This window comes from Geotrypetes seraphini, chromosome 13 (assembly GCF_902459505.1).
Source record: "Geotrypetes seraphini chromosome 13, aGeoSer1.1, whole genome shotgun sequence".
In the NCBI taxonomy this organism is placed as follows: Eukaryota; Metazoa; Chordata; class Amphibia; order Gymnophiona; family Dermophiidae; genus Geotrypetes; species Geotrypetes seraphini.
Genome location: NC_047096.1, coordinates 80,948,182 through 80,974,279, shown reverse-complemented (window position 1 = coordinate 80,974,279; position 26,098 = coordinate 80,948,182). Strand labels below are relative to the sequence as shown.

General features: G+C 43.5%; 1 protein-coding gene across 1 annotated transcript in view; it reads left to right on the top strand.

Annotated features, from left to right (window-relative positions):
- Positions 1-11,021, top strand: part of NAGLU (N-acetyl-alpha-glucosaminidase) — a 32,650-nt gene extending 21,629 nt beyond the window's left edge. The window contains exons 4-6 of the mRNA XM_033918937.1: positions 2,568-2,653; positions 6,909-7,165; positions 8,411-11,021. Coding sequence (XP_033774828.1) covers positions 2,568-2,653; positions 6,909-7,165; positions 8,411-9,630 — 1,563 coding nt within the window. The 3' untranslated portion in view covers positions 9,631-11,021. The remainder of the gene's footprint in view (positions 1-2,567; positions 2,654-6,908; positions 7,166-8,410) is intronic.
- The last annotated feature ends 15,077 nt before the right edge of the window (positions 11,022-26,098 follow it).

Genomic DNA, 26,098 nt, shown 5'->3' with positions numbered 1-26,098 from the left:
AGGCATGTGTTTCGAAGAATCTGAAGGCCTCAAGCTCCTCGAGGAAAGGACCTTCGAAGACTTAGAGCGGTGCTTCGATCGAGGTAAAGACCGCTTAGAGGCTCGGTCAGGTGAAGAGTCCGAGGAAGAGACTCGAGATCGAGACCTGCGGCGAGGTGACTGCCGACGAGGCAGGGACTGCTGCTCAGGCTGGACCTGTGAAGACAAGGTCGAGGTCGGGACCAATTGTGCCACGATTGAGGAAATTTGCGTGGTCAAAATTGACTTGAGCATGTCCTCAAACATAGGGACAGAGACCAAGGGACTCGGAGTCACGGGAGGTCTCGTGCGTTCCATTGAGGGCGACCTCGGAGGAGAGTATTCCCTCGATTTGGAAGCACGTTTGGAAGACAGTCTCGAAGACGGAGTCGAACCTGGAGCCCCAGGTTGCGAGGTATTAGACTCCGTTGGCTTCTTAGGATTGGTACCTGAAAAGGAAGCAGGAGACTTACCCCCCAGTCCAGGCTACGAGGACACCGAGGAGGCCTTCGAGGCCGAGGACCCGGAGGTCTTCGAGGCCGAGGCCTGCAGAGTAGGCGAAGTCGAAGTCTTTGTACTCGAGGCTTGTCCCGAAGTGGAGGGTTTCACAGATGCCTCGGCCGAGGCTACCGCTTTTTCAGGCTCCATTCGAGGAAAAAGCTCGAAGAACCTGTCGCAGCGGCGTTTAAAGGCACGAGGTTGAAGAGTGAGGCAGCGAAGGCAGTCTTCGGGACGATGAGTCGTCCCCAAGCAGAGCATACACCGACTATGGGGGTCAGTAATGGAAATAGTCCTGCCACACTGATAACACCGTTTGAACCCGGTAACAGGCCGGGACATAGAAAGGACAAAGTCCGTGTCGAGAACGAGGGAGAGAGGCCTAGGCCTCAATCTCCCAACCCGACGCAAAAAAACAAAAACTAAAAGTTTTACTTTTTTTTTTTACAAGTAGAAACAAAATGAAACACAGCGACCGAACAGAAATAAAGACTACTCAGCCGCGGTGAAGAGAAGGCACAACGCTACGGGAACTAAGTCGACAAGTCTTCTCAGCTCCGCGGAAAACGTTGAACTGAGGATCCTCACAGCAGATGCGCCCCCTAGTTCGGGCGGGAAGGCACGCACGCATGCGCGATGCAGCACTCGAAAGTTCGAGATCTTCAAGCAAGTTTGCTTTCGAGGCTGTCCGCTGCGGGGCTCCGTTGCTGACGTCACCCATGTGTGGGAATACGCTGCCTGCTTGTCCTGGGATAATACCAAATACTTATAGGGATAAAACTAGAGATCCTGGGATTCTGTCCGGTACTTGTGACCTGGATTGGTCTCTGTTAGAGGCAGGATATTAGGCTAAATAGACCATTGGTCTGACCCAGTACAACCGGTGGCATAGTAAGGTGGGAGAGGGGGAGGCGGACTGCCCCAGGCACCATATTGATAGGGATGCCAGCACCTCTCCACTTCCCCATGCCACGCTCACGCCCTCCCTCCCCTCACCCCATCTCTTTAAATCTTCACCAGCGCAAGCAATTTCTCTGGCCTGCTGTTCGTGCCAGCCTGGCTCCCCTCTGAAATCATTTCCTGGTTGTGGGGCCAGGAAATGACATCAGAGGGAAGGCTGGAGAAGCTGCTTGCTCTGGTGAAGATTTTAAGAGGTACGGGGTGAGAGAGGGTGCAAATGAGGCATGAGGGACGGGGAAGGAGTAGGGTGGTGAAAAGAAGGGAACAGGGGGAGGGCCGCCTCATACCCTTGTTATGCCACTAAGTACAACTATTTTAATGTTCTTATGTTTCCTTGCAACCTGATTGGCACCTGTGCATTTCTTATAGGGAAAGTTCCAAATTTGATCCCCTCCCTAGGCCCCACAAAATCACTCACCAACTTTAAAGTCTGATATATTTTATTTATAATTTTTATATATCTCTTATATCCTAAGCAGTTTACATTGAATACCCCCAAGGACTTACTTTCACACAAAGCTTGGCTGAACTGGATCCAGGCGTTTCAGTTATAAGATGGGAAAAACAAGCCATTTTGCATTTCATATGAGAAAAATGCCAACTTGCTGCTCTCCTGTGCCTTCTCCCTCCCTCCCTACCCCACATTTACCCAACTCTGAAAAGTAGAAAAATCTGATCATCCCCTTCCATGGATCTACCTCCCCCACAAAGACCAGTAAAACTAGGCTCAGCAGTTTCAGTTATAAGAATGGGGTAGACAAAATTGAAACACACACAGGTGCCCAGAGGTCAGCGACATCTGATTAACCTTTCTTCATTTAGGACAGAAACTAATAACCAGAATAAACTAGGAAACCACAAAACTGGCTAAGTTGACGTTCTTTCTAGGAGTATGTGACTGTCTGACTCCAGGCTGTTATAAATACTTAAGACTACCTAATCACTATTCAGTGTATTATAAATCTCTTCATTAAAAAAGGTGGTTAATAAATCCCAATCAATCAATAAATATTGATCTGTGGGTAAGGAGAGAGCACTTTCAGGGATCAGCAGTGGGTTCTCTTGTTTACCAACCATTTTCTTTATACCAGTATAGGATCCTGGGAAGAATGAGGTCACTGGGGATGATCCCTGTCCTTCCAGCCTTCGCAGGACATGTGCCGGGTGCTCTTCTACGGTAAGTGAAACTTTTGTTGCAAAGGATACCAGGCCATGGGAAGGGAGGCACAACATCACCCTTCAAGTCAGTCCAAAAGGAAAGGAAGATAGTGAAGAAGTCCTTGCCTTCCCCCAACCCCCACTCTGTCTGAATTTCTTCTAGGTGTGGTGTTGCTGAACTTTGTATCCAAGCCTTCTTGGCCTACTTTGTGCTAGATTCACTAAGCAAACCGATCATGTACCGATCGATTTGCGAGCCCTTTGCGACCAGATTTCCCTCCTGCAGTATTCACTAACCTGTGCAGCGATCCGATTCTGGGCGCGCATGCAAATGAGGGGAACTGCATGCAAAGTAGGCAGGACACGATTCACTAAACTTTTTTTGATCCGACTGGGCTCGCAAAAAGCGACTGCTGAGGACCAGTCGCTGAAGCCCTTTGCCACTGTCCTGCCTTCTGTCGCCCTGCTTTCTAACCTGTCAGCCCCATCTCCTGCAGACCCGAACGCGCCTGCCTGCCTGCCCTGATCTCTCCTGCCTGCTCACCCAGACTCTCCTGCTCTCTGTCACCCTTCCCCGCAGTGCAAGCCCATGGTTTTAAAGCGGGGCTGCACAGCACAGTGCAGCACCAGCTTTAAACTCACGGGCTCGCATTGAAGGGAAGGAGGGAAGAGGCTGCCGCCACCGCATAGGAGCAGGAGAGTCGGGCCCCGAACATGCCTGCCCCGACTGCCTGTGCAAGCCTGTGGTTAAGCGGGTTAAACCCACAGGCTCGCAAAAGTTTAAAGTTAAAAAAAAAGTCACGGCTTGGACGGGTCTGCGCATGCGGGATCCATGCAGGCAGATGGGGGCATTCCTCTGATCGCCCCCATCTGCATATTTTAGGTTAGTGAATTCATCGGACCTGCCTGAATCGGAAACGGATTGTTCCAATTCAGGCAGGTTAGTGAATCTAGCCCTTTGTGTAATGGACATTTCCGGGGGGTTATTGTTCTAGGCAGTTTATAAAATAAGCAAACATAATGTATAATAGCATGCAAACAGTATTCAGATGATATAATGTATCTAAATTAGAAGTGAAAATACAAAACAGACAACAAAAATCATCAAATCAATTAGGAGCCAGTCTAGTCAGTGACTTCTTGGTCAGTCAATAATATCAATCATAGACACAGTACTCTAGTCACACAGACTGCCTTTTAGGGCCTTTGCATGTCAGGAATGGGCCCCAAGTGTAGAGCTCTTCTCTGGGGAAAGTGATCTTTTTAGTTTTCTCATTTAGGAGCCAATTTTCAAACTGGCTGCACACGGACATAGGATAAGATCACGTGTACTTCACCAATTCCCTCTGAAGAAATGCCTTGTGTACCTGAATATAATTCACCTTAAGCCACTAGGAAAAAGGAGTGAGTAGGAATGCCACTTTAAAAAAAGATCTTGCACGAGTTCACATCTGCTTTCTGTGTCTAGAGACCTTCACTGTGCTTTATTAGCACTGCAGAACTTTCTTTGAGAATTCTCCTTTCCATGTACATTTTCATCTTAAACTGTGTTTAAGGAACGTTGTATGCTTTGAGAAGAGTCAGTAAAAATAGTTGGGGGGGGGGGGGTTTCCCTCCATCTCTGATTAACTTAGCTGTGATTCTCTCTCTTGCTCCAGGGATTTGGGAGGGGTGCTGAAAGCCTTTTCTAAAATATCATCTTTGTCATTCTTAGCCAGCTGATGTTATGTTGTGGATCTGGAGTGCAAGACCACACGCCTGTGTGGTACGGCTCTATCTTTGACTACAGAGTGTAGCGCCTCCTGTCTGTTGGGCACAGCTCTGTTCCTGGATGTAGAATGAGGCTCCTTCTGCCTATTTGACAGCTATAAGTCTGCATGTGGAGCGCTGCTACGCCTCTGGATGTAGAACGTGGGTCCACCTGACTGCATGGCATGGCATCATCTCTGGTTATAAGTGTGGTTCCACCTGCCTGGGTATCACAGCTCCATCTCTGGATGTAGAGCCCTGGCCCACCTACCTAATTGACATGGCTTCAGATGTAGAGTGCAGGAGCTTCTGCCTGTTTGGCCTAACCCTAACACTGGATATAGAGCGGGGGGGGGGGGGGAGGAGGGATCCGCCTACCTACCTACCTACCTAATTGACATAGCTCCATCTTTGGATGTAGAGCACAGATGCTCCTGCCTGACTGGCCTAACTCCATTCCCGGATGTAAGATGGGGTTGCACTCACCTGATTTCCATGACTTCATCTCCAGATGTAGAGTATGAACTCAGCTGCACGGTGGATATAACTCCATCTTGAATTTAGAGAGTGGCTCCAACTGCTGGATTGGCAACCACTTGCCTGATTGGCATAGCTCCATCTTCAGATATACAGCGTGGATCTGCCCACCTGAGTAGCAGGATTCAATCTCTGGATCTAGAACGCCACTCTGAATGTATGCTTGGTGCATTTTCTCCATGAGGGTGGAGCATTGCTCCTGTTGCCTGTTTGCCGCAGTTCTTGTTCTGGCTTCAGTCTGCTTTGTCTGTTGAGGTAGAGTGTCAAGCTGGACACTGGTTTTGAGCGTGGCCCCCTGGTTGTACATTCTGTTTTGGATACTTCCCTGGTGCAATCCCTGGATATTGTACATTGAGTAATCTCTATAATCTCTAGAAAATCTAGAATATCTATTTTCTCAATTGCCAGTAAGAATCTCTGGAATTAAATTCCAGGTATAATGAGATTATGCAAAGATCGTATGTCTTTCAAGAAATTGTTAAAAATACAATTGTTTGTGGACGCCTTTCTCTAACTCTGTGGTTATTATTTGTTTTAGATTTGAATAATTCTGTATTAAGAAAATTTTGTGGAGGAAATTAACTTATTTGTTTTACTGCATTTTACAATGTTTGTGTTTGAAATTGTGGATGTAAATGCTTTTGTATATTGCTTAGATTTAAGCGATTCATAAATTTAAATAAATAAATAGAGATCAGAAGCAGCTCCATGGGGGAGCTCTGCTCGGTGGCTGGATGTCAGGGCACAGCTCCAATTCCAGAATCTAGCTTTCCTCTTGTCTGGAAGTTGAGCGCAGCCTAGTCTCACAGGGGTATGGTCTTCACTGACAGCTGCATGAGGTACATTCCTGGGTGATCGAGTGTGAATATGTAGCACAGTTCCTTTTGTTCTAATGGCTCCTTGAGGTTGCCGGCTCTTCTGGCTCTTCATGTTTCGAGGGGGGAGGGGAGGCTCTCTCTCTCACACTCTTGTCTTTTCTGAGTATGCTGTCAGCCTCAGTTCATCTTATTTGGCTCTGTAGTGTGGGAGACGTATCCTAGTGTTCCCTTCCACGGAGTGGTGCAGGCTTGGAGCAATGCTGCTATTCATTCCTCTGGTAAGACTCCAGGTTCTGTTCAGGATGCAGATTCTACAGATGGATGATATTTGTAGTGTTTGGGGGAGACGGTGGTCCTACCAGATCCATCTTTCACTTTTTGAAAGGATGGTGGACTGCGTAGAGTGATATCTTCTGCCTTTCGTGTTCTGTTTTCTGTCCAACCTTATTAAGGACTACTTTGCTATATCCCATTTGTCTCTGGATTCATCTGCTGCTGATGACAATGTAGGAAAAATTATGTATCTTACCTGATAATTTTCTTTCCTTTAGTCATAGAAGATGAATCCAGAGTCCCGCCCAGTATTTTTCTTCTAGTCCTTGGTGTTTCTTCCTTATCCTGCAAGTTTTGGCCATGGGTCTCACTGGTGTGTGGATCTGGTTGTTGGCTGTGTGGTGTGACAGTGTAAGGAGGAGATTCTTGGCCAATAGGCCTATTCGGCTGATCCTATTGCTTTGTTACAAGGAATACTGGCTTGCCAGTGAGCATACCATCCTATATGACCAAGCTCAGCTTGGTGCTGTCTATCTTCCCCTGCTGGTAGATGGACACAACCCACTTGTCTCTGGATTCATCTGCTGTGACTAAAAGAAAAAATTATTAGGTAAGACACATAATTTTTCCTTCTCTTTTGCTTTCTTTGAATGGTAGTATGTTTTTGTTTTCCTCTTCCTCCCTTGAATGTGGGCTAGATTAAAGAAAGTGAATTGTTCTTTGTTTCAGGAATTTGCATGTATCATAATTTTAATGAAGGAAAAATGGCTGCCACCAGCACGGGTTCCCTTATGTCAGCTGTGATAGTCTGAATGTTCCTATGATGTTTTGCACACAGGTTCGTGGACTGGTATGTGTCTCATCTCTTCAAGTTTGTTCTTTCCTTTGTCTTTACAGAGTATTTCCTGAGATGAACGTGACCAAACTCGGGGGCTGGGCTGGCTTTGATTGTACCTATTCCTGCAGCTACGTGCTGGATCCCGAGGATGCCATGTTCCAGGTGATAGGAGCACTCTTCATGAAAGAACTGACCAGGGAATTTGGAACAAATCATATCTACAATGCTGACACCTTCAATGAGATGTGTCCCAGTTCCTCAGACCCCACTTACCTTTCTGGAATTAGTGCTGCCATCTATAAATCAATGACAGCAGGTAAGGTTAGCAAAGGAGGAAAAACTGGATTTCTCGATCTGTGACTTATATGGCAGGAAAAGCGGTATATAAAGAAGAGTAAACTATATTTTGGTTCTCCTCAAATTGCTATAATATAATGTAGTTATACATGATTGTATATACTACATTATATTGTAAGTCGCCTTGAACCTATTTAGGCATAGTGCGACTCAGAAATACTGGATTAGATTAGATGAACTCTAAGATTAACCGTGCTGGTTCAGACTAATAGTCCATCTAGCCCAGTATCCTGTTTCCAACAATGACCAATCCTGGTCACAAGTACCTGGCAGAATTCAAAGAGCAAATAATTTCTGTGCTGCTTATGGCTTCCCCAAAACTACCCGATTAATAACAGTTTATGAACTGGTGCAAACCTTTTTATAATCTCAACCACACTATGCTTTTACCACATCCTCTGGTAACAGAATTTGAGCAGGCCTTAAAACTAATAGCTTAATTATGATAACATTCCTTCTCTTCTTTTTGGAAACTGCCACCCAGTTCAGGCCATAATATTAGTGACTAGACTTCAGCCCAGAAGGGGCCCCGGGAGTTGTATGGTGTATTGCATTTGTGAGACATGTTGGAGGTAAGAACATAAAAATAGCCTTCCTGGGTCAGACCAATGGTCCATCAAGCCCAGTAGCCCGTTCTCATAGTGGCCAATCCAGGTCACTAGTACCTGGCCAAAACTCAAGGTGTAGCAATATTCCATGCTACCGATACAGGGCAAGCAGTAATGATTCCCTTTATCCTTTACTTACACAGTTGTACCCTGGTAAAGAGGTGAAGGTCTGTCCTTTGCATGAATCTAGATCAATAGTAGTATTAATCTGTCATAGGTGGAAAAACTGAGGCATGGGAGGCTGCATTTCATGATTTTACTCAAAGTTATACAGAGTGAGTAGCAGAAAGGGAGATTTCGGCTTTTATTTGAGGATTTCTACTGACTTGCTGACATCACTGCCCAAATTTCTTGTGTGGAAGAGTAGCCTAATAGTTAAGAGCAGAGAGCTGAGAACCAGGGAAGCCAGGGTTCAGATCCCACAGTTACTCCTTGTAATCTTGGGAAGTCATTAACTCTCCATTGTCGCAGGTACAAACGTAGATTGTGAACCCTCCAGTAACTCAACTTGAGCTAAACTCAGTCCTCCCTTCCCCTCCCATTTAAAAACCAGTGCCACTCTCAAAATGATTTTATTTTTCTTGCTGTGTTTGCAGTGGATCCAGATGCCATTTGGCTATTGCAAGGTTGGATCTTCGTCAACTCACCAAGCTTCTGGAAACCAACTCAGACTCGGGCTTTGCTTCATGGTGCACCTCTTGGGAAGATTATAGTCCTGGACCTCTTTGCAGAGACCATGCCAGTTTACCTCCAGACAGATTCTTTCTATGGCCAACCCTTCATATGGTGCATGCTGCACAATTTTGGAGGCAACCATGGCATGTTTGGTAGTGTGGAAAGCATCAACAGGGGACCATTTGATGCCATGAGCTTTCCCAACTCTACCATGGTGGGTACTGGCCTCGCACCAGAAGGCATTGAACAAAACGATATGATATATGAATTGATGAATGAAATAGGGTGGAGTCGCAAGCCTGTCAATCTTTCACAGTGGATATCTTGGTACACAGTAAGGCGCTATGGAAGCCAGAATGCCCAGACCTTAGCTGCATGGCAGCTTCTCTTGCGTAGTGTGTACAATTGCACTATACAGTGGAAGGACCACAACCAGAGTCCACTAGTCCACCGCCCATCCCTGAAAATGAAGACAAATGTGTGGTACAACCGGAGTGACCTCTTTGAAGCCTGGCAACTGTTGCAGAATGCATCTGCTGAGCTTTCCAAGAGTAAAACCTTTCTGTACGACTTAGTTGACGTCACAAGGGAGGTGGTCCAGCAGCTAGTGGCACTGTACTACCTAGACATTAAGCAAGCTTATGAAAATCAGTCACTTCCTGACCTGCTGACCTCAGGTGGGGTTCTTGTCTATGACCTCATTCCAGAAATGGATGCACTGTTATCCAGTCAAACTCAATTCTTGCTTGGTCGTTGGCTGGAAGAGGCCCGAACTGTGGCCACAAGTGAGCAAGAAGCTTCCCTGTATGAAATGAATGCAAGGAACCAATTAACTCTTTGGGGCCCAATGGGCAACATTTTAGATTATGCTAATAAAGAATTTGGAGGACTGGTTAGTGATTATTATGGCATGCGTTGGAATTTGTTTGTGACCAGCCTAGTAGAGTGCCTCAACACTGGGAAACCATTCCACCAAGACAAATTTAATCAGCTTGTCTTCCAGGTTGAAAGGGGTTTCATATATAACCAGAAGCAGTATCCAGTTAATCCCGTAGGGGATACAGTCCAGATTGTGAAAAGGATCTTCTTGAAATATTATCCACAGACAAAGAAGTTACATAAAAATGCAAACAATAATTAAACTCATTGTTCATATTTCAGCCTTTTTTTCTCAGAAATGTTCTGTTTCTTAAAATTTGCAGTGAGATAGTAGGTGCTGTGAGTGGAGTCTTATGGCATGAGATGCTCATTTTGTGCTGGTTTGGGGCAAAGCCTGTTCAAGCTGTCTTGTCACAATGGCACAAAGTATCTCACTTCAACAGCAAGACATCTTTCATGACATTTATCACCTTGTCACCAAATATCGTCTTCCTTACTCTTGAGAACTTTGATTAGATTGGCCCATTGAATTTTAGAACTGAGCAGAGGGGAGTATCAGGCTTGCTTAAGTGATCCTTTTAATTTCATTGTGCGCAATTTTGAATATTCTTTAGTTTGGTTAGGAGGTTTATAAAGTAAAGGAGCACAAGATTTTTTTTGTAAAATGTAAACATTTGAGTGACCTGCAAATGCCTATACGATGATGTGGATGTGGAGGTCCACTGGTTAGAAAGTGTGTGATAGGGCTGGCCTAGGGGTTCCTTTTTTAAAAAAAATGTATTTGTTCAATTTTCATTTTACAATGACAAATCAATCAACAGAAATTATACAATGTAGTCCGAAATCAAATTTCTAAGAACCATTATGTTCTTCCAATTTATAGTAATCAAGAAAGATAAATCCCTACATTGTAACTGTTAGTCCACAATCTGGGAGAAGGAGCTAAGAAAGGCAGAACTATAATATAAACTGGTAATAATTATGAGGAAAATAAAGATGGAGATTGAAGCAGTTCTGGAAAAATTCCTAGAGCATAATGAAGTCAGTTCTCAGGGTGTACTTGTTCCCACTTATCCTTTAGAAAAATGACGGCAGAAAAGGGCCACGGCTCATCCAGTCTGCCCACACTAATGACCCACCCCCTAACTACCTCCATGAAGAGATCCCACATGCCAATCCCATCTTTACCAGCAATACATTTAGATAACTGTTGAGGCAAAAAACAAACAAACCATATCTTATCTCAGAATGAGTAACTACACATTTACAAGGGTATCTCGGATGAAAGTAGCTCCCAACTGCACTACAAAAAATTGCTTTCTTCTCTTTTGGGTTAACCTATATATGTCTGGATACATTCTTATTTTATCTTTCATAAGCAGAGTATCTCTATGCTTAAAAAACAATTTAAGCATCCATTCTCTGTCAGAATCAATAGCAAATGGCACCAAAAGGGTAGCTGGAACTAGTAGTGCCTCGGTATCTGATCTCTCTAGGAAATTTGTTAAGTCCAAACTGTCTGCAGACAGTTCTGTCGATGTAATAGGCCAAAGCACGTTTACAGTCCAGAGTGTGTAATGCAGTTTCTCCTGAATGAGAATGAGGCTTAGGGAAAAACACTGGCAGAACAATCGACTGATTGAGATGAAATTCTGTGACAACTTTCAGTAGAAACTTTGGATGCGTGCATAGAACCACTTTATCATGGTGAAAAACTGTGAAGGGTGAATCTGCCACCAAGGCTTGTAACTCACTGACCCTCCTGGCAGAAGTGAGAGCAATAAGGAATACAACTTTCCAGGTGAGAAACTTTAGATGAGTTGTGGCCATTGGTTTAAATGGAGGCTTCATCAACCTGGAAAGAACCATATTAAGGTCCCAGACAACAGGCAGAGGCTTGAGAGGTGGTTTAAGATTGAAAAGTCCTTTCTGGAAACCAGAGGATGAGCAGTGAGAGGCTGTAATAGCACAGAGATGGACTCTGATAGATGTAGATTTGAGTCCAGAGTCAGACAAATGAAGAAGATAATCCAAGAGCAAATCCACTGATAAGGAAGTTGGATCATGATGATGAAGAAGACACCAGGAAGAAAACCTAGACCACTTTTGTTGGTAACATTGTTGGATGGCTGGTTTCCTGGAGTGTCAATAATATGTCGAATAGGTTGAGAGCGATGTAAATGAGATGGATTCAGCCCGAGAGAAACCAAGCTGTCAGGTGCAATGATGTCAGGGTGGGATGGAGAAGTGATACTTGATGCTGAGTAAGTAGAGTAGGAAAAACGGGAAGAGGTATTGGCTCCCTGGAGCTGAGCTGAATTAGAAGGGAGAACCAATGTTGCCTGGGCCACCGAGAAGCAATGAGAATCATGGTGACTGCTTCTCGTTTGAGTTTGAACAGAGTCTTCAACATGAAAGGAATTGGAAGGAATGCATAGAGAAATAGACCCATCCAATCCAGGAGAAAAGCATCTGCTTCCAGATGGAGAGGAGAGTAAAGTCTAGAGCAAAACTGGGGCAACTGGTGATTGTGGGGAGCCGCAAACAAATCCACTTGTGGAGTGCCCCATTGAGTAAAGATGGACCGGAGAGCTGTAGAGTTGAGATTCCATTTGTGAGGTTGAAGAATTCTGCTGAGGTTGTCTGCTAGGGAATTCTTCTCCCTTTGAATGTAGACAGCCTTCAAGAAAAGGTTGTGAGCAGTCACCCAAGTCCAGATTTTCTGGGCCTCCTGACATTACAGGAGAGAGCCCATGCCTCCTTGCTTGTTTATATAATACAGTGTTCCCCCGGTCATTCGCGGTCGGCGGTTCGCGATCCCAGTCATTCGCGGTATTTTCTGACCACGACTGCTGACCAGAAGAGGATAGCTGAAGAGGCAGGAGAGAGCAGCCGGAGCACCGGCAAGTGAAGGAAATCACTCGCTGTATGCTCCGATCACCTCTTCCTGCACTAAAGTCAGGCCTTACCAATCAGGAGCAGGGAGCTTGCGTTCCAGGATATATTTCTGAAAAGTGAAAAATGCTTGATCAGATGTTTGAGGTAAAATGAAAAATGGAAATTATAGTTTCCAGACCGGTTGGCCAAAATGGCATTTTTATAAAGGTGTTTACCAAATTTGTCCATCGCTTTGCCCTCTCTGTCAGGGGGTACAGATGCGTAGACACTAGCCCCTGTAGACTTCTTCAAGGTGGATTCTATGACTAGGGCTCATAAGAACATAAGAACATAAGCAATGCCTCTGCTGGGTCAGACCTGAGGTCCATCATGCCCAGCAGTCCGCTCACGCGGCGGCCCAACAGGTCCAGGACCTGTGCAGAAATCCTCTATTTATACCCCTCTATCCTCTTTTCCAGCAGGAAACCGTCCAATCCTTTCTTAAATCCCAGTACCGTACTCTGCCCTATTACATTCTCTGGAAGCGCATTCCAGGTGTCCACCACACGTTGGGTAAAGAAGAACTTCCTAGCATTTGTTTTGAATCTGTCCCCTTTCAACTTTTCCAGATGCCCTCTTGTTCTTTTATTTTTTGAAAGTGTGAAGAATCTGTCCCTCTCTACTCTCTCTATGCCCTTCATGATCTTATAAGTCTCTATCATATCCCCTCTAAGACCCAGTTTCTCCAATCTCTCAGCATATGGAAGGTTTTCCATCCCTTTTATCAGAAGAAGTTGAGGTTTGTCAAAACCAGGAACAGGAATCACTCAATATAAAGATTCCAATTTCCGAGGAGCCACAGGAATAGATAGTGATGTTTCCAAATTTTTATAGAAAGTCTCTCTCAAAATGTCATGAAGAGGAAGATTGAGGAGTTCCTTTGGTGGTTGGTTATAGTCTAAAGCCTCCAGGAACTTCTTACTATGTTTAGAGTCTGCTTCAAGTAGAATAGAAAGGGCTTCAGACATTTGGTGAAGAAATCTGGAAAAGGTGGACTTTTCAGAAAAAAAACTGCAGGTTCCTGAGAAGATCGTTGAGGTGAATCAGAACCAGAAGAATCCTCATCTGCCGAAAAGCGTGGTTCCTCTTCAGAGTCTCTAAATAGGTCCTAATCCTGGATGGAATGGAGACGGTGTCGAAGACTCGGTGTCAAAAGCTCGAGATGCTTCATCTTATGCAGTGCCTTCGAGGACCGCACCGGAGTCGCCTCTGGAGATGTTTGCATCGAGGACGACTGGTGCCATGGAGCTGGAGGCATTGACTCCCATGTCAAAGGTCTCCACACCAGTGTAGCACTGAATGGAGGTGCAGTCGACGTGAATGGCTCAGGCCGGACCGGCACCAGGAGAGTCGGTGTCAACATGAGCATAAGCTGCAGCGGCACCAGCATCTGGAAATGGTCACCCAATTCCTCCCATAGCAAGTTGTCAATTTTTTGCTTAAGGGAGAGCACCGGTACCTCTGGCTTCTTTACTGGTACCTTTAGTGCCGTGCTGTGCTCCGGCGATGAGGAGGCCAAAGTTGAGGCACTCACCGATATTGGAGCAGGGCGCTTACGGGACTTTTTCGAGGTCAGCATGACTTGACTCAATGCTACTTTGACCTGAGTCTCAGATGGAGTAGGGGAAGGCTTCTTAGCCAGCTTACTCATTGTGTGTTGCGACACTGGAGGAGTCTCAGTCAGTGTCGAGATGTGCGGTGTCGTCTTGGTCCGCGCCATCAGTGTCAGTAGCTCCCCTTCCATAGCGAAACTGAATAGTCATTGCTGTTGTAGAAGGCGGTTTTTCAATGTTCTTTTCTGCAGCACAGAACAACACGTACAGGTCTCGGGGTGGTGCTCTGGGCGTAAACACTGGAGACACCAGCGATGTGGGTCAGTCACAGAGATGGGCCAAGCACAGTGACCGCACTTCTAGAATCATAAGAACATAAGAACTGCCAAATCTGGATCAGACCTTCGGTCCATCAAGTCTGACGATCCGTACACGCGGAGGCCCAGCCAGGTGTACACCTGGCGTAATTTTAGTCACCCATATCCCTCTATGCCTCTCGTAAGGAGATGTTCATCTAGTTTGCTTTTAAATCCTAGAACGGTGGATTCCGCAATAACCTCCTCTGGGAGAGCATTCCAGGTATCCACCACTCGTTGTGTGAAGCAGAACTTCCTGATATTTGTTCTGGACTTGTCCTCCCTTAGCTTCAGTCCAAGTCCTCTTGTCCGTGTCACATTGGACATTGTAAATAATTTTTTTTTCCTGCTCTATTTTGTCGATTCCTTTCAGCGGACGTAACATCAAATTGAAATCGGTGGCCTAGGCGGACAAACAGGCTCCACTGGGCCAAAAAACGCAAGGGAGAAAAAAAGAAAGATTTTTTTTTTTTTTTTTTTTACTGAAGGCAAGTAAAAGAAAAAAGAGAAAAAGAAACACGAAAATAACTAAAAGTTTGAAAAGGGAGCAGAAGGTGTGAGCTAGCAATTGAACCCAGGTCTCTGTGAACTGACATTGAGCCAACAGGCCAGATCAGGTAGTCTGTTTGCTAACATCATGGTTGAAATCAACCAATCAAAAAAAAGGGGGGGGGGGGGGACATCAGTGTAGCAATCAAGGATGACAGACATTTTACCTAAGATTGTAGAACAAATGACAAGTATTTGATGCCAGTGGCAGCAAGTTGGTTTACCAGAGGTCCACAGCAGATCAATGACTTCAGAAAAACCTTTAGCAAAGTTGATCACTGGTCACTTTGAGAATACGTTCCGAGGTCAATATTCCAAAGCCGTTCTTCAGTCTTCAGGGCAGATGCATGGGATTTGAATAGATAATTTTGGATGTATAAATTGATATATGATCAAAAATGTCTGCAAAGGGGGCAGGATTTGGAACACTCTAGATGCGATGCAATTTAGATGTTAAATGCATAAACAGCTGAATATGAATAATTAAAAATATTATTCAGCCAATATGAATAATGGGCATTGAGCTATAACATCAAATGCTAAAAGAAGCAACATAAAATCAGAGATCAAGTCACACATCAGAGGGAAGGCTTCCAGGTCAGCCGCAGGCCACGTTTTGGAGCCTGCAGCTTTGTGAAAAGAAACAAGTGGGGTTGGAAGGAAGGAGGAGGAGGAAACTGGCCAGAACAGGTTAACACCCACGGGAGAGAGGCACGAACTTGAGATACAGAATGGTGAGGGGAAGACCAATTTAAAAACATTCCTTTTCAAAGATGCTTTCGAGCAATAATTCTTAATCTTGAATTTATTAATAATGTTGTATTTGACCATTCACCTTAAATTCCTAACCTTGTGTTTTTACCTGACCTCCTTTTCTATAATAATTTGTAGTTCAAATCCCCTTCACCTATTTGTTCTTGTTTGTTAAGTTTGTATATAGTCTAGTTTATTTTAATGTTTACGTTTAAATAATGTATTACTTTTTAATATTGTAATTTTAATTGGTTTTTTTATGTATGTTCATCGCTTTGAAGTACGATTAAGCGATTAATCAAAAATTTTAATAAACTTGAAACTTGAGAGGTGCATGTTGGGACATGGAAGGGAGGGAGCACAAACCAGACAAAGGATGGAAGGAATGAAGGAGGGGAGAGGGCATGAACTTGGGACACAGAATGGAGGGAGGAGAGCATAAACTTGGAACACAGGATGGAATAATGGAGGGAGGGAAGAAAAGAGATGCTGAGATGGGAGAAGGACTAGAAAGGGAGAATTGTTGGGCATGAGTGTCTGAGTGAGAGAAAAAGAGAGATGGTGCACATGGGGAAATGAAGAAAGAAGATAATTATTGGACATGGTGATGGGAGAGGAGTGAGGTAGAGATGCATGGTGAAGTGGGAGATGAGAGGGAGAAATGTTGGATGGGATGATGGAGAGGGAACAGCGGGTCAGATGGAAAGGGATGCAAGAGGGGAGGAAATAAAAGAAAGCTTTCAACTACTTTATCCTCAGAGGAAAGGCTTCCAAGTCAGCCACGGGCAGCAGGTAGGAAACACTACTCATGACTTTGTGAATCTTTTCTTTCTATTTAAACTACAGTACTTTATTGTGAGGGCTGTTTCTTTAATGTTTTTATAGACTGTGTACTGTACAAGAGAACATAACTAAACACAGATTCTCATATGATCCCAATTCATTCTTAACCTGTGGACCTCCTGTATTATGCATATCTGGAAGTTAAATATTACAGCAAGACTATGTAGGTGATGATACTCACCCAGAATCTCTGCGAAATGAGCTATAAGCCCACATAGGACAGCACAGTCCCATAGCACAGCTAAAGGCAGTGGAACAAAACATCTAAAGCTCTGGCTAGGAGCTCGGCCAAAAGCCCTATGAATGATGTTAGAGCTAGGGTTACCAGATTTCCTCTGTTCCAGCCCTACCCCCATACAAACCTCGTGTTTTCTCCCCTGAGCTCATGCACACATGCGTGTGATGTCATCATGTCGACATCCACACATACATTCATTCATTGTTGTCTGGTGATTTTTATTTTTCTACTCATCTTTTCCCAATCTCGGTTGAACTTCCTTCTATCTGTGCTCTTAACTCTGTTCCCAGGGCCTTATTATCCATTTGCTGTTTTCTCTCCTTCATTTTCTGCCCTACATCCATCTTTGGCATTAACTTTTAATATTCAGCTTTCTTCCATTTTTCTGCTTCCTCCTCAGAGCTATCTACTTTTCCATGTCTTCCCTTCCCTATCTCCTCCCTTCCCCACCATCCATGTGTGCCATCTCCTCTCTCTTTCTTCTCCCCTATTCCATCTATCCATAAACAGCATTTCTTCCATCTCTCTTCATTTACTCACCTCTCCCATCCCTGTGCACCATGTCTTCCCTCTCCCCTTCCCCTCTATCCCTGTGTACCATCTCCTCCCTCTCTTTCCCTCTCAAATGGTCTGACATCTGTCTTCCCCCTTTCCCTCTCCTATGGTCTGGGATCTTTATCCTTTCCTTCCCACAGACTGGCACCTCTCTCCCCTCTTTCCTTTCCCTCTTTTACAGTCTTTACAGAATACTAATTTAGCACACATTTTGCACCTAACTTTGGACACAAAAATCTATGCCAGCCAAAGGCTGGTAGAAACACACGCATCCAACTAATGATGTGAAGTGTGGAAATGCAGGTATTCTATAACACCATATCTAAATTCTGAGAATGCTCTTCCCGTAGCCACACCCCCTACTGCTAATATGCTATCTTTTAGTATCACAAAATCCAGCACTGTCCTCTTCCCATGGAAAGATAATCCTCAACTTTCAGCTCCAATATCTATCCAAAATATCCCAATTGAAGTCATTTCATCAATTAAAATTTTAGGTGTCATCGACAACAAACTAACCTATCGCCCCCAAATTAGTGCTCTTCTTAAAAACTGTTTTTATAAACTGAAAATGATAAGATCTTTAGTCCCTCACCTAGATACTTCCAGTCTCAACATTCTGATCCACTCTCTTGTTATTTCCAAAATTGATTATTGTAATTCGCTATAGTCAAAAGGATATTAGACGTCTTCAATTGATCCAGAATACAGCTGCTAAAATTATCACAAATTCAAGAAAATACGATCACGTCTCTCCCTTGCTTAAGAAGATGCACTGGTTTCCCATCGTTCATCAAATTATGTACAAAATTGCTCTTCTTACTTTCAAATCTCTAAAGTCCAATGAGCCGGCATTTATTAATAGATTGCTGATTCTATATGAGCCTTCTAGAACTCTAAGATCTGCTTCAGAACATACTCTTTATGTCCCCTCATTAAAAACTATCATTTTTTTCTGTTATAGTTCCTACTATTTGGAATTCCCTTCCATTACACATTAGAGCAGAACAAAATTTAGATAAATTTAAGGGCAATTTAAAAAGCTTTCTTTTTAAAGATACTTATGAGGAATTCATCATTTGGATATTTTATTATTTTTAACTTCTCCCCTCCTTGATGTTATTTCCTTTTTTGTTCTCTATTTTTTCATTAATGGAGTTCTCCCCCCTTTCCTCTTGTTTTATATCCCATCCCAGTATGTTAGTAGTTCTGTACTAAGTCATGTTTGTTTTAATATAAAGTCCCCCATTTATTTTAATATACAACGCTTTGAATTCTATGTTAAGCGTTTAATCAAAATTTTAATAAAGTATGAAGGCTTCCAGATGAGGCGTGGGATGCGTGCCAGGAGTCGATGCCTGCGGCTTTGTGCACTGCATCAGTGAGGAAGAGGGAGCCGACCCGAAGATAACACAGGGGGCAGTATAAAACGGCCAGGCGGGAGCAGGGCAGAAGGTAAAGCACAGTAGGGAGGGAGACAACAAGGGTAGGGGGAATGATTTTACTTTTGAATTTAGTGATTGAATTGTGTCAATTTTGATAATTTACATCTGCTGTCTATATTTTGCACTGTTCAGGAAGAAATGCATTTGTTTCTTTTCCTCTGGGGTTGTACTGCATTCAGAGTCTTGCATCTTAGGGTTTGTTTGTATATATTAGTACTTTTAGTTTTTGGTCCTGTATTTGCATAGGGGTTATCTGTGTTCTGGTAGGAATGAATGTTGAGAAGTATACAGTGTGCTTTGTGTAGTTTAATTTTGTGGTTAACCATAATGTGTTGTTAATAAGATTATATTGTGTATGTGTGTATATATGAAAAATGAATGGGAAAAAAAGGTGTTACAATTAGTACTATTATGGGGGCAGTGTCTGGGGCGGAGATTGGGTGAAGATGGGCAGGGTCTAGCCCACGATTTAGCCCAGTGTTCTTCAACCATGGACTGGTGCTAGTCCACAAAATAATTATTTTATTTCCGCCGGTCCATAGGTGTCAAAAAGTTGAAAAACGCTACTGTAGAAGAAACATTGACAATCTACTGCTTCTCGGCCCAGGCTTCAAGCTCTCTGGGTCAGCTGGGGCTAGAAGAGCAGAGACAGGAAGGAGATGCAGCCGTCACACAACTTTGAGCCCCAGATTCAGCTCCAATGTAGACAAATGCTGGTGCGGAAACTGAAAGGTGAAAATCAGACCGTGTTTCGGAGAGGAAGTGATTGCAGGGCTTCTCTGAAACAAAGTTGAGAAAGTGAAGGTGGGACATTATCTTCAGGTTAAGATTTTTATGAGGGCTAGAAAGGCTTGAATTTGATAAATGAAATAGCATCAGACATAATTGCCAGCCCTATGAATGCTTGAGCACTCCTGATAATATACATTTCCTTCCCTGTATCCAGTGATTTTGGATGAGTTTAACTCCTTTAATTGTTTTTAACTGTGCAGAAAAACCAAGGGAGTGTGTTTCTAGCAGGCAGATTGGGTGAAAAATGAAAATAGTGCTTGGTCTCTTCTTAAGCTATGCTGGCTTTGTTTACCACTTGTAAGGAATGGCCGACCTGGGTAAATTCCTAAACACAGACGTGAGATCTTATGTAGACAAAACATGGCTGCATTCCTGGGATTTGCTCTAAGGGGTAACATTGTTTTTTTTTCCATTGGCAGATTTTAAGAAAAGATCCTAAACCACATGAAATGTGAATGCTGTAATATTAATACAAATGTGTGAAAGTTAGAAGTTGAACATCTTAAACAGAAAACTCTCACTGTTCTGTTGTTTCCCTCACTTTAAACTCCATGAACACAATGACCCCATTACTAAGGCAAAAATGGAACCAATGGAACATAACCCTTAGAAACATACTTCAGAAATGTGTTTAATCTGACAGTTCATCAGTCTAATTTTGGAACCTTAAAGCTCAGCAGCCGTTCCGTTCAATCACCAGTTCTTCTCTGCTCAATTAAGAAAGTAAAGCAAATTCCTAGGGGCTGTGCGGGAATCACTAGCGCAGCTTTGTAAAAGGAACACTAGTGACATGGATGACTGAGTAAAGGCAAGTGAGCCTGATGTTTTGAGATCAAGCAGGAGACGTTTAACTCAGTTTTAGGGAGCACAATTAAACCCATTCATATGGACAGACAGATGGACCCTCTAATAGCTATTATTGCTTGAGTGAAATGTGCTTTAAAAACTGAGTGTGGGTCTAGACCAGCTGCACGCCATTTTATGGCAAATAAATATTTTCAGCTATCAAGCAGTTTACAATAAAATTATTAACATCAAATGATAGTAAAACCAGTTCACAGACTTCATTTAACGATAAAGTGAACATATACGCAGTGCCACAATGGAGTGCGCTCTGTGTCTGTGCCAATTCTATAACATCTTCTGGGCATGCCTAGGCCATTATAGAAAACTAGGGCAAATGCGCGTTGGCACTCTGACAGCCTCACCAACTTATGTGAAAGTAGGTGTGCAATGCACACTGCTGAGAGTATATTTTTAGTTGCACATGCCACTTGAAGGCATGCCCAGGCTCCAGCCACATCTATGCTCTCTTTGCAGTTGCATGCTAACCCCCGGATTCTATAAAGGTTGTGATCTAGAAATACGCATGCAATTTAATTAGTTAAGAAATATGAGCGCTCAATAACACTGGTCAACAAAAAATAAGTTTTTCTTTGCTACTGAGAACTTAAGAAGTGTTCGTAGTTAATTTAATGACGCTGATTTCAGATCTGTAATTGAAATTCAGCTAGCACGTCATGTTACTGATTTGAACTGTGTCCCACCAAACTTGTGTTAAGGAATTTACTCTGAAAACAAACACGAAGACTATAAGGCAGTGGTCTCAAACTCGCGGCCCAGGGGCCACATGCGGCCCACCAGGTACTATTTTGAGGCCCTCGGTATGTTTATCATAATCACAAAAGTAAAATAAAACAGTTTCATGATCAAAGGTCTCTTTACCTATAAATGACAATATTATTATTAAGACTTGGCCAAAAGGAAAAATTTATAAACTATGAAGAGTTTTACCTCATACAAAATTATTATTTATTTAATAAGACATTAACTATTTTTTCTGCGGCCCTCCAAGTACCTATAAATCCAAAATGTGGCCCTGCAAAGGGTTTGAGTTTGAGACCACTGCTATAAGGAGACATGTTACAGCATATAATTACGCCTCTCTTAACTCACACAAAAGTGATATCAGCATGTTCAGAAATGTTTGAGACACTTGTCTCTCTTTGCAGCAACCAACAATAGTCTCCCATCATACTGGGACTGAACTTTCCACGATATCTGCTTTCCATCACCTTGGGTGGGAAGAAGTTGAGTTGAGAATGTAAGAAGCGCATTTTAAGTGACATTCTGGCACCCATTAGCTGATATGCTGTCAGCACATTCTCCATACGCTCGGCATAATTCTCTGAACTGTGATTACCAAGAAAATTCTGAACAACTAGCACGAATGCTTCCTATGCTGCTGATTCAGCTAGGTTCAGCTTCTGTTTGAACGCATCACACTGGTCAACAAGCATTTTGCTACTGGAGTTCGATCCCCTGTACTTTAACAAGTGCCACATGCTGACTCTAACTCTGAAAACAGTTTTTGTCTATCAATAACGCTACAGTGAAGCGTAGGTATTTTACTGCTGTAACATAATATTATTGCATTTGGACAGCTCATCAAACACATATACCAGTAATTTGAAAGTTTATACTAAAAAGTGATTGTGCTGCTTTTTCTACCTGTGAAGTTTTATATTTTGTTTGTTTTTGTGTAAGATATTATAATTTTGTCTTAGACAATAACAAACAACTCACTGATATCTCCTGAGGCCACTGTCTGCCCTTCCATGGTGAGAAGAACAAATAGAAAGGGTGATTTTCCCTTCCCTGCTGCTGTCTCCAAAGAAGCTACAAAGAAAATTAAATCATACGTGGAGCCTGAGACCTGTGTGCACTGCTGCCAGCTCTGGTCATCTTCTCCTTCCTCCCTGAAACAGGAAATTACATCATGTGGGAAGAAGAAGAAGGAGGGAGATGACCAGAACCAACAGTGGCATACACAGGGCTCTAGCCTCGCACATGATTTGATTTTCTTTGCAGTCTCTGGTATCAGGGAGACAGCAACAGGGAAGGGAAGATTACCCTTCCTATTTGTTCTTCTCATTGCAGACTTGGGAGGGGAAGTTAGTGCCTTAGACTGGGAAGGCTTCACCTCCATAAGCCACTTATATGGGGTGCCTATGGTCACTTCGGTTACTGCTACAGAAGTCTTCCCTTCAGTGTCAATGACCAGATATATCAAGAAGTAATACAAAACCCTGCAAAGAGCACATTCAGGGCTAACAAAGCCTTCCATAACATGGTGCCAGGCTACGTATCTGCTAAGCTAACTCCCTAAATACCCAGGTGAACACTCTGCTCAAAGGACAAGGAACAACTCAATATACCTCCACGATAATCCCTCTACCTTGAAACAGCACATAAACGATCCTTCACCCACTTCCTTCCAAAGCTATGGAACTTATTACCCCAGCACATTAGATCATTGAAGGCCAAAGTAACTTCTGGAAAGCAGTGAAATCTTACCTCTTTGGATGATCCAATTACAATCTTTGAACTTATATATTTAGACTGTAGGCTAAAGCCCCCCCCCCCCCCCCCTGAATTTAGGGTTTCCAGATTTTCCCAAAGAAAAATCCAGACCTGTGGCCATGCCCCCAGGACTGCCCCGTTCTGCCTGTGTCTTGCCCCGTTCCACCCACTCCCCCCCCCCCAGTCCCTTCCCGGAGCGATTTTAACGGGAAGCTTTTCAAAACCTGGACAAAGTGCTGGGTTTTGAAAAGCTGTCCGGGGAAATCCAGAAGTCTGAATTGCTTCACTCCGTTTTGGTTAACTTTTGTTCCGTATGTCTGTACATACCATGTTTGCAACCCCCTACTAGTAATTGTCACTTTTTGTTAGTCAACTTATACCCTTATGTCTGTACACAAAACTTCCACTAGGATGTGCAATCTATGTACGTTAACTTCTAACCCACTCTGAGCTTTCTGGGAGGACGGGATATAAAACGGAATACATAAATAAAAGCAAACCTGCCATACCAAAGAAGCACTGCCAGGAGTCAAAACAGCACCAACCTTACTTTTGAAAAGCAGTACTAGAAATATTATAGCAATACATCTTCCACTGGGGAAAAAAAATAAGGGGGGAAGTGATGTCACCGCTGAAGATGGCAGGTTGACTGAGAAGCTCTGCAAAGCAGACACTGCATGAGACAGTCGGAAGGCAGGCCAGAAGTTATGTCATATAGCTTCCTCCCACCTGCTGAGTGTTAGAGCAAGGGAGAAAGAGCAATGGCCTGAAACATGAAATTTATGAGGTGATCCCCCACCCTTCCAAAGCCTATGATTATAATATCCTAATTCTTCCACTTAGCAAGATTGAAACAGAGAACTAAGGCCCAAATGCTCAAAGCTTACCATGCCAGCAAGGTTCAATTTAGTCTGGCTGCAGCCAGTCTCACGTGCAAGTATTTCAGCCTCCGATATACAAAAGGGTTCTTTCTGCGTGGTTTTACCATCAGGGCCAGTTTTAGACATGCTGGGGCCCAGGGCAGAAATTAAGGAAAGGGCCCCTGATCCCTTCTTCTCTCTGCACTCTCCCCACCTCCAATTAATACTACACATAAAACAACTTTAAATGACTTATTCACACACAAAACACAGACTGACCTTTACCAAATACAGAACAAGAGACCACAAATAGAAATTGAAAAGGGAATCCAAAGAAATTAAACTCAGCAAGTATTACAATACTGGAGAAATAAAATCAGATATGCACTTTCTTTCTTACTGAACACACAAGGCCCAGGTCCACCAAAATTTAGCCGCCTCCCTTGCTCTGGATGGTGGAGATCCCAAAACCCTGCCAGTTGAAGACCACCTCCTCCAGTCTGGCAGCCAGAAATCTCCCAAGCTCTGCAGCTAGCATTAGTGTCTCTGAGCTGCCACCAGCTGCAGAGCTTGAAGAGTTCTGGCTGTCGGACTGGAGGAAAAGATTTTCAGCTGGCAGGGCTTTGGGAAACCCACCAACTTAGGTATAGGCAGTCCACGAGTTACAGATGCCCGACTTGTATGACTCGTACTAAAGAACGTAGTTGCGGCTTCATTTGATGTCATTGAACAATATTTCCAGTGGCATAGACTCCTACACTTTAGCAGATTCAGGAATGATGCATGGCCACATTAAGAACATTGTGTGGTTGTACATGCTGTATCTTAGAGGGAACACCAGTAGGGACAGTTGGCCCTTTTGTCAGCTGGGAGCAGAGATAAGCAGCAAGAAATTTTAAATCTACATGTTCTGAGTTACATACAAATCCGACTTAAGAACAGTTTTAAAAACGTAACTCATTCTTAACACGGGGACTGCCTGTATTTATATTTTGCATTTGGGAAGGAGGCATGGTAGGAAGAAAATTGAATGCCCACCCACTTTGGGTTCAGGGCCACTGCCCATCCTCACTCCCCCATCAGTTATCTGGTAAGCCATTGGACACAATACAAACATTTGTGATGCACATATCCCAAAGCTAACATATTCCCCCAGTGGCATACCTAGCATATATGACACCTAGGGATGATCATTTTTTAGCATCCCCTCCTCTCTATAAAGAACATGATTTTTGGTAATACTCCACAAGTCGCACATGAGTGTACCTAGGAAAAGGCAGCATCTTACACACTGTAGCGAGTACTAGAACATCAATATACCCAATGTAAAATAAACCCAAGCCAGATTAGAACAGATCAACCCCTCACAATCAATGCTAACAAAAAACATGTCTTTCGTACATACCCTCGCCCAATATGGAATAAGTAATCACAAAGTAAAAATAGAAATATGTCGACAAAAGTTAAACTGAACCACCAAGAAGCCAGACTCTGCATACAATGCAATAGCACAGAAACAGTGATACATAGTAACATAGTAGATGACGGCAGATAAAGACCCGAATGGTCCATTCAGTCTGCTCAACCTGATTCAATTTAAATTTTTTTAAATTTTTTCTTCATATCTATTATATTGTACAAAATATAAAGACAGTAGATGTATATTTGAGCGAAGAGAAATAACAAATAAAAATAAAACAAAAAATGGAAAATAAGATACCGTTTTATTGGTCTAATACAGTGGTTCCCAAACCTGTCAAGATATCCCTAATGAATATGCATGAGAGAGATTTGCATATAATGGAAGTGACAGCTACGCAAATCTCTCTCATGCATATATCTTGAAACCTGACTGGCTGGGGGTCCCCCAGGACAGGTTTGGGAACCACTGGTCAATTAGCTTTCAGAGGTGAAAATCTCTTTGCTCAGGTCAGTAAAGTTACAATATCCTGTCCTGACCTGAACAAGGGGGATTTGGTCTCTGAAAACTATTTCCATTTCTGTTTATAAAGGTTGATCAACACAGCTCCTAAAGGAAAAAAATACAACCAAATAAATAGAATTTTGTTCTGCCTTTTGTTGTTTAGTTTCTGCTTTCCTCATCTTGTCATTCCCTTCCTTTCATCCACTGTCTGCTCTCTTTCTATGCCCCTTCCAGAAATTGTCTGCCTCTCCCTCCCCCCCCCCCCCAACATTGGTTTGGCATCCATCTTCTGACCTTTCTATCTCTTGTGGTTTTTCGGGTCTCTCTTCTCATTTCCCCTCACCTTCGATGTTTCCTTTGCCAGCGGCGCCTCAGCGCAACTGCCGTTTGCTCAAAATTGGCGCGCGGCTGCCCGGCCCGAAGCTTCCCTCTGACAACTTCCTGTTTCCGCCTGGGCGGATTACTTCAGCGGGAAAGCTTCAGGCGGGCGGCCGCGCGCCACTTTTGAGCAAACGGCAGTTGCGCTGAGGCACCGCTGAGAAAGGAAACGTCGAAGGTGAGG